This window comes from Octopus bimaculoides, chromosome 1 (genome assembly GCF_001194135.2).
Source record: "Octopus bimaculoides isolate UCB-OBI-ISO-001 chromosome 1, ASM119413v2, whole genome shotgun sequence".
Taxonomy (NCBI): Eukaryota; Metazoa; Mollusca; class Cephalopoda; order Octopoda; family Octopodidae; genus Octopus; species Octopus bimaculoides.
The window spans coordinates 152,178,722-152,190,644 of record NC_068981.1 but is presented as its reverse complement, the minus strand read 5'-3'; the positions used below and the strand labels follow the sequence as shown (position 1 = coordinate 152,190,644).

The 11,923-nt window shown below is 31.6% G+C and overlaps 1 protein-coding gene across 1 annotated transcript in view; it reads left to right on the top strand.

Moving 5' to 3' along the window:
• The window catches only part of LOC106869541 (obscurin), a gene marked incomplete at its 3' end in the record, with an annotated part of 380,350 nt that overhangs the window by 228,594 nt on the left and 139,833 nt on the right, over positions 1–11,923 (top strand). Inside the window, exons 87-98 of the mRNA XM_052970280.1 lie at positions 463–492; positions 1,642–1,671; positions 4,409–4,438; positions 5,609–5,638; positions 5,956–5,985; positions 6,237–6,266; positions 8,518–8,547; positions 9,065–9,094; positions 9,636–9,665; positions 10,079–10,108; positions 10,864–10,893; positions 11,251–11,280. Coding sequence (XP_052826240.1) covers positions 463–492; positions 1,642–1,671; positions 4,409–4,438; positions 5,609–5,638; positions 5,956–5,985; positions 6,237–6,266; positions 8,518–8,547; positions 9,065–9,094; positions 9,636–9,665; positions 10,079–10,108; positions 10,864–10,893; positions 11,251–11,280 — 360 coding nt within the window. The remainder of the gene's footprint in view (positions 1–462; positions 493–1,641; positions 1,672–4,408; positions 4,439–5,608; positions 5,639–5,955; positions 5,986–6,236; positions 6,267–8,517; positions 8,548–9,064; positions 9,095–9,635; positions 9,666–10,078; positions 10,109–10,863; positions 10,894–11,250; positions 11,281–11,923) is intronic.

The window sequence follows — 11,923 nt, the reverse complement described above, 5'->3', positions numbered from 1 at the left end:
ACACACACACACACACACACACACACACACAGAGGGATAACCATGACTTGAATGTGCCTGGTTAGAGATCCGCTCGATCAGAGCCAACTTGTACTAACAACTATATCAGTGCACTCTCATTAAATCAAATATCCCCTAAAAGCAAGTTATTTATCTAGGACCCATTCTGTTACTATTCTTGAAACGAATTTCGATTTTCATTCAAAGAATTTCCATTGTTCAATATGAAAATTTTCTCTTGTAATATTCTGTACACACCATTGTTGTGATTGAATCGCTACCATTCAATAACTGGCACACTTTTATTTCACTAAAATATATTCATAAGAAAACATAGACACCAACATGCAAATTATTTATATGTAAATGTTGGTTGAAATGAGGATATGTGTGTTCATCGTATGTTTAGATATATATATTTCAGTTAGACAATTATTGGATCTTATTTTAAATTTCCTTCAGAAAAACCATCAGATGTTGAATCCACATATGGTGAGTGATATACAAAACATCCCCACCCATGCTTTTATATTTCGCTTCACTGTCTATGTGTAAATTTATGTTCTTAAACAGAGGAAATCCGAAGTTACATGCATCTATATAACGAGGTCTTGACGCTTACGCTATGCATGCACAAGCGTTTAATCCTGTACAAATATAATACCGAACATTCTAAATGTTTACTGCCGGCTAATTATTCAGTTCATGTGCGCTTAATATATGTTGGTTAATATATGAAAATGTAGAACTCATTTTTACATATATATCAAGCAACTTAATGTTAGGTAATTTGTAACATTGAAACAAGCAGAACATGTTAACGTGTTGCTTGCTTTTTGCTTCTCCGTCATAGCAAATATGACTGATGTATAATGTTTTCGTTCGGAAGTGTAATACATGTATTATTACGTTCGTGATATTCTGTTTTTTTTTATTATGTACTAATATTACAGGACGGATGTTGCTATTTACGTTGATAGTTACTCCATAGAATTTAAACGTTCCTAACATATCACTAATATTGTAAAATCTTTGAGATATATTACAGAATAAGTAAATATATAATATATGCGATCACATTATTATATTAATGAACCATATTATCAACAACTAATTCACATCGATTTTTATCAACAATTCATCTAAAAATTTCAAATTCTACACAGATTTACATATAAAAACACACATCAATAAACAATTATATGTGTGTATGAGTGATTATCAAGGTTTTTCGCTTTTTTATGTATGCATGTGCTAATATAATAACTGAGCTGACAAATTGTAAAAAATATCCAGTTATTCTGCAGAAATTGTTTAGAAATATGTAACTCGCATATGTAAAACGGCTTGAGATTTCTTTCTCTAAACTAACTATTAACATAATTATATACTTTTCTTATGATGATATTCCAACAGTTTTATGATTTGTTTCTAGATAAAAATTACTTCATAATTCCTACCTCTTCTGTATTTTGGCAATAATACTCAATTCTTTTTGTAATGCATATTTCACGCGACAAAATAAATTGTTTTAGCGCTAGGAACTATTTTGTGCATATATATATATATAATTTTAATTTTTGCTACTCACGCGTCTTCTAAAGTATCTAATGTGATTGTTTTATTTCTGCCATTCACCAGAAAAACTTTTCGCGGTGAAATCTACTGTAGGTGAGTGAGACATTATTATCTATAAATGTCTTGCTTTTGCTTTGATTGTCAGTGTATTAGCTCTATTTGATTCCCGTAGTTCTGAACACCCTTCTTCTGCAGTTTCAGTTATAACGAATATTGAGTAAACACTTAGCAATACTTTCTATGTGACGTGTATATTTGTGTCATTGCTTGTGTCATTGCTAGCTGCAATACTATTTATGTTTCATCTTACAAATAAACGGATAAATCGTGACTTAATTTTATCCTGTTAATAACATTTTTCTCTCATGCAGAAATATTGACTTGAATTCACTTTTTAATTTGAAATAGTTCATGTCTTTATCTTTTGGTGTTTAGTGTCTACATTTAGATCATACCACTCAAAAACGAAAGAACCTAATAATTCATATATATTTATATTCTTGGTAAAATTTCTTATCACATGTATATGTTTGATTTTTACAACTAAGTGGAAAAAGGGCCTCGCCCATGATCGTTTCAGAGCCTCTGAAATTGCTAGGAATAAGAAAGGAATGTATCCTGTAATGTAAAGGTTTGTGTTTAAGAATTTCACAAACAAGTAGATCAGGGTCGGATCCCACGCCGTAATACCTTAGTAGATGGCGCTGTTCCAGAAGACAAAGTACTCCAATGTAGATTTAAATCCACAATATGGTAGAAATAAAATATTGAATACTCGAATTAGACAATGGCTAAATCTATGGAAAAACTGATCAAGAAGTATTGAACAACTTTGAAAAGAAAAAAAAGAATTGAGATGTAATTGCTTGAAAAGAGTTGCGTTAGAAATATTTTATTAGAGTAATAAGTTATTGAATCAGCAATTGATTTATTTAAAGCAAACAACCGAATTATAGAAAGTGGGTTAAAGGAGAAGACTGTCATACCGGCTTTAATAGTGCAAACAAAAGCACGAAACACAAATTTCGATGTTAACTACATCGGTTTTTCGATTTAAAGAAATTGAAAGTTAAAAACTTTTCTCTTTCGAGATGTTTAACAAAGTACTGATTTGAGATTTTGTAACTTTGTATCAACGTTTTTGATTACTTGCTCACATATCTCTTCAGATAATCGCCACATTATTGTGTATCCATTTATAAAGTAGCTGTTGAAATTCGTAACTACGAGTTAATTAATTCCATAAACGTTTTAACTATAAAATAATTCAGTGCAGTATTGTTCTTTACAATATAGATATAATAAAATCTCTAAGTTTTTCACAATATTTACATACTAAAATTTCCATCTACTCTTACTATATAATGAATTGTAATTCTCGTAGAAACTCATCTTTATAAAGCTTTTATATGTTGGGTTTAACCGAAATTTATTTGAAGTATAACAAATTTCAAAACGCTTACAAGAACCACATGTATTTCCTCAGTACGAGGGTCAGCTGAACTATTCATAGGCTGACTAAGATACTCTGATGGAATGCGACCAAATGAGGTTTATTTTTCAACATAGTCTCCCTTGCGATCCATACACTTCTTTCATCGATGTTGCAATGCTTGGATGCCATTGGTGAAAAACTTCCTCCTATTTGTCAAAAAAGAAGAAAAAAAACAACAGCAGCAGATATGACGTCATCATCACTGCGATACTGCTTCGCAGCTAAGTGTTTTTTTCTGTTGAGTAACAGATGATTGTCAGATGGAGACAAATCAGGAGAATAGGGAGGGTGATCAATCAGTTCAAAGTCACAGTCACGCACAGCAACCATTGAGACCAAGGACTTGTGTGCTGTCCCGCTGAAACAAGACCCCTTTTGTCAGTTTTCCTGGGTGTTTGATCTTGACAGTCTTTCGTAACAGCCGCAACAAGCTGGTATAGTACTACCCATTGATGGTGTGGCCCTTTCGAAGATAGTCAAATAAGCAATACCTTTTGCACCCCCAGACCATCACCCTCCCTACAGATGAAACGACCTTGATCTTTTTGAAGTAGGTGATAAGGGGTGTTTCCACTGCATAGATTCTCACTTTATTTCTGGCTCAATATGATGAAGTCAATACATTCTGGGTTATGAAACGTTCGAAGAAGCCAGCTGGATCTGCCTCAAACAACGTCAGGTTTTTTATCGTGATGCGATCGGCCTGATGCGCTTTTGATCAGGCGTCAGAAGACGTCGCACACATCAAGCTGAGACCTTCGTCATGCCAAATTCATTGTGCAGAATATTCTGAACTTTCTCACGGGATATGCTAATAGTATTAACTGCTAATAGTATTCATCTATCGCCAATCGCCTGTCATCCGTCAGCATGTGGTGAACACGATCAATGTTGTCTTCGGTGGTGGCAGTTGCAGGACATCTAGACATTGGGCCATTTTCAAAACTCTCTTTTCCCCCTCCTAAATTCAGCTGCTTACTATAGCACTGTTAAAACCGGAACTGATTCTCTAATGCAGCAACCACGTTGGCATGAATTTCCTTGGGGATCAGATCATTTTTCTGCATGTACTTCATAACACCACAGTGCAAAATTTTGCCCATTTTCAAGAGAAGTTGCTGCTAGTTACTTTGAATAGTCAGGTTTCAGTTTACCCGGATAAAAACAATGCAGTTATTATTAAGAAGTATTGAAATTAATGTATGCAAGATGTCACTCCTTCATTGACAGCCTATGAACTTTTCAGCCCACCTTCGTATATTTAGCGTTCGTCGGTATTATTTTCCCTATGCGATTAATCTGATGGAAATATATTTGCCTTTATCCTTTGATTAGCAAAACTTTCTGCAGTGGAATCTACAGTTGGTGAGTGAGAGATTATTCTTAAATGACTTCCTTGCTTGTGCTTGTTGCTCAGTGTCACTTCGATGTCTTCGTATGTCATTTTATCGTTTCTTGTTAATTATAGTCGGAAAATTTGCTTCGTTACATATGAGAAGGATAGTATGCGCTCTATTCTATTAGTCGATTATGTGTTACAGTAAAATTTAATTTTCATTTAATGTATTAGTAGTAAAAAAATCACGTTATTTTTCCACATAAGGATTTCGTTGAGAAATCAGAAACATATACGCCATTTTAATACAATGCAACTTCATATCATACTCACTATGTAATAAATAGTGTGACCTTTGATAAATATGTTCGTATTGAAACGTGAATGTCGTGTAGCTTTTGTTGCGATTTACCGAATTATTTAGTCAACCAATATATTCCCAAATATATTGGATGATTTTTCATTCATTTTATAAATGCATATTAGATTTAATGTTGCCAAGAATCAAAATTAACATTGCTGATTTTATGAGTTACCAAATTATAATATTTAAAATGAATGTTTTAAATGATTTCAACGCGTATTTGCTCGTATGTCTGTTCAACAATGCACCTAAAAGAAAAGTCTGACGCTGAAAGAAAAGTGATTCACACAAATTTGTCGTGTACCGTGTAAACAGTAATAAATTCTAAAATTAACTTTTATCATGTATCATTTCAATATCATTGATAATTAAATATGCATAAGTTTGTAAGAATCATTTGCAATACATTTGATTAATTTCTCAGATATTGCGATATTATAGCAATAGGCCTGAAACTTAATATAATTTGGATATGTAATTTTTTTCAAAATCATCATCTATAAATCTTAATAATTTGAACATATATATATATATATATATATATATATGTTCAAACACACACACGCACACACGCACACACGCACACGCACACGCACACACACACACACACACACACACACACACACACACACACACACACACACACACACACACACACACACACACACACACATGTATGTATGCATGTATTTGTGTGTGTAGATAAATACACACGCGCTCGTAAAAATTCGAAGTGTAGGCAAGGCAATCACAAAATATTTTTAGATATATATTTTTCATCTGTTTCTATTTGACGTAAGTTCTCTATTATCATAATCTTTTATTCCATATTCAGAACAACCTTCTGAGGTCGAAACCACAGTTGGTAAGTGTTTCCTAATTAGGTTCTATAAAATTATATTAGTATGTCAATATAATTATTGTTATTACTTTCATTAGGATAAAGATTAATAGCATAATTTATCTAATTACGAACTAATATGTAAGCTATATCTTATGTGAATACATATTACATATTCAATATCAAATCATGTTCTCCATGGTATGTAAGAGTACAGTAATTAACATGAAAGTTTGCTGACGTATATTTCCGTGTAAATTCAGTGATAAATATTGGAAGTTTTATTTAGTTTACGAATTGATAAAGACAACAGTTAACTGATCCTGTTGTTAATTCCACAGAAATTATTAAAGAAACGGGATCTCGAATAGGTAAGCACATAGTTTCCTTTTGAATATATGAAAATATACCCAGGAAATATTACTGATGCAATTAATCCATGATATTAGATGTAAAGATAACAAATGCTATTATGAGTATCATAATACAAATGCAATATTTATGTACATAACGATACTATATTTATATACATAACTTTTTCAACAATTTTAGACACAAATCTGTGTTTATGTATGAACTATTTCTGCAACTTTCTCATTGTACTGTATTTTGTTTCATTCAGAAAAAACATCTGAAATTGAATCTACAGTTGGTGAGTCTACTTAGGAATAATTTTGCACGCTTTCAGTGTTTGACTTCCCTGTTCATATAAGGAATAAATATAGGGAATATTAGAAATATAAACTATGGAGTTACAACGGCCCGACTGTGCTAAGCAATGTTGAACTGAATATTATGTAACGTTTAGAACATATCTGTATATTAAGTCAATTTTATATTGACAACATGACGTTTAGTAATTCTGACTTCAAAAATGGCTACGTATGCATAATTTTTAATTTGCTTTGCGCTTTTTCTTCAAGAAATTTATTTTCCTTGAAAAATTCGTACATTTCTAACTTATATCTGGTGTCAATTACTTCGTTTGTCTGCTTTTCATAATTACATTTTTGCTTTATTTCCTTTTCATTTATATTTTTGAAATAACCGAAGACTACCCCTGAACTAGGTTGTAAAATACATCTTTAAAATGAATGGTGCAAGATATTGTCTAAATTCTAATGAATATTTTGCTCGATTATATATGTAGCGAATCAGTTGTGATTTTTATGTAGTCTCACTTTAATCCTGAATTATTATGTCAGTATCAATTTCTTGCAGTAACAAAGCACACACATCCATCAGCAGAAACATGCACCCACACTTACACTTATACGCATACATACATAAACACGCACCTCCATGCATTCAACTACGTTTGACTCGCGATTCTGTTGTCTAAAGTACTGTATACGAGGCACATTAGTTTCTCGTGTTTTCAATAGGTGGCTCCTCGGTTAGATCGACATATCGCGGTATATACTTATACAATTCTCTCTGATTCATATTCAATGGTGCCCTAGGAATTTGCTCTTACATTACTCATTTTACATCCCATAGATGTACTTTTTTTATTCCGGCAGCAACCTCTCTTATGTGTATAATACCACACTTCATTATTTCCTAACCTTCTGCATCAACCTTCATTCACATAAAACCTAGACAAATCACGTGAAACATGTGCTGATTCCAAGAATAATTACTTCAAAAACATCCTCTAACAGTGGTATGCAAATTTCGTCTCGTTTAGCATCGCAAAGGTACCGCTATACCTATCACTGTAAAGCACTGTACCTATCAAGAAAATATCCATCTCTTAAAAAAGAACGTAACTAGAACCCTCGAAGTTGCTCCAAATACTAGGCCTCACCATTTGAATCATGAAAGTGACTCCGTGTACTGCACAACCCCAAATCTCTTTCTGAGCTCATGGAAAAATGAGCATGACAAACTTAACTGAATCATTTTTACATCCACTTCTGTTAGTAGTAATTAATGCGGATTTCTACCGTATCTTCATCAAACTTCGCAATGCACAAACTTGGTAAATCTCCAAAATTTATGCTCTTCTTACTCATGTGTTTCCTTCTGTGGTCGCAGGTTTCCCAAGTGAGATAATTTTTAATAATAATTTACGGGATTAGAAATTTAAATTCAGGGAATTATATCAACAACAAAAAAAAAAAAGAAAAATGCACAAAATTCTCACAATTTCATTACTTCTTTTGCTTAGTTATTACGAAGTTCCTAAAATATCTAGTCGGTAGTAATTATGTTTAGTACTATTTCATTCTTTTTAAAAATCGTCAACTTGATATAACATGTGAATTATTAATTACGCATTTTTGAAGTAAGGCATTTCAGTACTTATGGAAATAATTACAGCCAGGACAAAATACATGGAATGTGTTATTTTTTTTTTACTTCATAGAGCACTTGTAGTTTAGCAATCGAGAGAAAGCAGAGAAAGATCTTAGGATAATAACTATTTCCAGGGAATTTTACCTTGTGAATATATTTTATAGTACCAATAATTTCAGTTTTTACCTAAAAACGCATTCAGGTGTTGTTTTGCGATATATTCTTTGAGATGTGACATTCGTTTCATGCTGCTATTTCATAATAGTAAAACTCTTCGTTATGCAGTAGAACAGACGTCTACTCTTGAATAAGTGACCAACAGTCAACAGTTTAAGGAGATTTACACGAAATCTCAGCTAGAACTGTTTTGCTTTTCTGATATATGCATCAGATATAGGTATATTTGCATATATATATATATATATATATATATATATATATATATATGTGTGTGTGTGTGTGTGTATGTATATATATATCCAATTTATATGCATTTACGTATTCTACATATCGAATTAAGAATCAATGCGCCAAATAATTAGAGAAACGTATAGACAAAGTAATTTTCAAATATTTAACTACATATTTTGTTAATTCCACAGAAATTGTAACAGAAAAAGTAACACGAACAGGTAATGTATTAAAATCTGAAACTTTTCTGCAACATTCATTTGTAATTGTTATATTTGTGTAATTAAATAGTTTAATTTTACTCCATCTGCACATGGCTTAGGTACTAATTTTCTATATCATTAAAGTTCTAGTGCCATGGTAGATGAACTTAGTCCGCTAAAGTTTAATTAGAATGGAAGACGTCCAGTCTTACATACATATATGTATGTATATCATATACATTTATATATGTATCTATGTGTATATGTATGTTCATATGCATGTATATATATATATATATATATATATATATATATATATATATATATATATATATATATATATATATATATATATATATATATATATATATATATATATATATATATATATATATATATATGTGTGTGTGTGTGTTTATGAATAGGATAGCACATAAATATAATCTTCGTCATAAAACTAATTAGTGTATTTGACAGCGATAATATCTTTTTTGGTAACTGATTGAGGTATATATTTACCTTTATCTTTCTCTAGAAACACGGTCGGAAGTGGAATCTAGTGTTGGTGAGTGAGAGATAATTTATCGCTACTGTTTGTTGCTGAGATTCATTTTAATGTTTTCATGTTCTGTAATTTCTTCTTATATTTTGCTTTTTTGTAAATAAGAAGAAATATGCTGCAAATTTCTTTAAAAGCGGATCCAACGGCTATGCGATAAGTCCGGTGATATTCTTAATGTTCATATGATAAATTAGTCGAAAAAGCACATTTGTCATTTTATCCATATATCGATTTTGTAGAGATATATTACCCTAAATGCTATTATAATACAGTATATATGCGACGGAAACAGCATGTATGACTTTACCGCAATTATATAATTGATAATATAATTACTATCGTGTGTAATAATTATTTTGGAATGTCATGTAGCTTTTATCTTGAACCTGTGCTATGTATCGATTATATTTGCGCGCAATGTACATAAAGTTAAAATCGCTATAATTTTCGGAGTTCTCATTTAGATATTAGCTCTAATGTCGTTGGTAGGTTTATTTTCCCAAATGCCAGATACAATTACACTATTATTTTATTAATTTCGCAGATATTGTGACACAGGACGAGCGTCCGATAGGTGAGCATTCATCTACTTTAAAAATTACCAAATAGACTGAAATTACATGTTATATACTGTGTTTGTAATTCTTTCCAGAATCGTCTATATATATATATATTTGAAAATATTCAAAGTACCTTCACATTAACCTCGTCAAAATATTGTCGTACATTTGTTACTGCATAATATCATAAAATATTAAATCGTGGATTAAAAGAAACTTTTATCAGTTTATTACAATTACTGGCCATTTAATAACTCACTATAATTTGTTTCTTACCTTCCCTACAAATAGAAGATTGTGCAAATATATAGATTACGTAAGAGCATCGTGTAGAAGCGGAAAATAACGCGAAATGTATGATAATGTGTGTAGAAGGTAGTCCTTTTTTTTAATATTTGTTTTTTTTCTGCTTGTATATAAATCTTAGAACAACCTTCTGAGGCCGAAACCACAGTCGGTGAGTGTTTTCTAATTAGTTATTCTTAACATAAAGCATACATATGAATATTTTTGTTACTATTAATTTCCTATTAAGGTATGGTTCCATAATAAGTTTTACTAGTATACATGTTAGCAGTATAATTTGCCTTAATTCGAATAAATATGTAACGCATATTAATTATATTAAATTTAAGATATATATATATATATATAATAACTCTATAGTATTTCGAGACTTTACATTTCCATTAGTTTGGAACTTACTTCGGCATCTACGAGGGATGTATGAAAAGTCTTGAGCCTTACAAAAACAAAACATGGTACAAGACTTCTGCTGAAGGTACAACACTTCAAGGTTCAAAGGTCTTGAAGGCTCAAAAATTTTCACCCACCCCCTCGTAAGTGACTGAGAATACAATACTTTTCCCTGATTAGGAGGCCACGTTATCGCAGGGTTAAGTCTCTAGCTCTCATTAGTACTAGTTTTTAGCTAGTCAAAACAGCGTCAAATGATGTACATCGAAGACACAAGCTGCTCTACGGAATGTCTTCACAATTGTATTAAATAATAAACATTAATCTCATTAAATAATTAAATCAAAATCATAGTGAGTTACACTTTAAAATATTATCCTAAATATCCTAACAGTATCCATAAATATTTTCATGTAGATTTATTGACACATTTTATTGCATCTAGACTATTTAAAATTTGTAGATTTTACGAGTTGATCAAGGCATTAGGTAATTGTTATATTGTTAATTTCACAGAAATTGTTACAGAAACCGAATCTCGCATAGGTAAGCACTCTTAAAATAAATACATATATTCATCAAAATTCATATAAGTTTATTCTACAATAATATACAATACTTTATATTATAAACATTAAAATTGATATCTTTGTGTATTCATGAAAACTTACGAAGAAATATTTCTAATTCTAATTTATTAACAATATTTACAAAAGTGTGAATGACATACGTAAACATGTATCAATTAAATGAAGCTCGAATATTAAAGAAAGGAAATTATCTATTCGATAAATGTATTTTAATATAGATACATAAAATGTGTTTACATAAACACAAATTTATATTTGTATGTGAAATAATTGCGCTATGTAATTAATTCACTTTATTTTAACTTTCGTTCAGAAAAACCGTCAGAAGTTGAAACTACAGTTGGTGAGTCTAGTTTGTAAAAAATTGCTCGCTTTCAGTGTTTGGCTTCATAGTAAGTGTTTCGGATATAGCAAATAAAATACGAAGGGCTCTCTAACTACGCAAATGTGTATTATATTTGGTGTGTAAAACAAAATACATAGAAACGCATTGACATGTGCACTCTTTCCTCTTTCTCCCGTGAAGTCACATGCTACAATTCCACATGCGCCTATACATACTCAAGCAGATTCTCACATAAGCATATACACTAAGAAGAAAATGTTCAGAAAATAAAGACACACTTTACATTAATTATGTCGTATAGAAACAAAATACGTAAAGCGACAATAGCTCCAGTATTATTGTTGGCACTCCGTCGCTTACGACGTCGAGGGTTCCAGTTGATTCGATCAACGGAACAGCCTGCTCGTGAAATTAACGTGCAAGTGGCTGAGCACTCCACAGAAACGTGTACCCTTAACGTAGTTCTCGGGGATATTCAGCGTGACGCAGTGTGACAAGGCTGATCCTTTGAATTACAGGTACAACAGAAACAGGAAGTAAGAGTGAGAAAAAGTTGTGGTGAAAGAGTACAGCAGGGTTCGTCACCATCCCCTGCCGGAGCCTCGTGGAGCGTTAGGTATTTTCGCTCTATAAACACTCA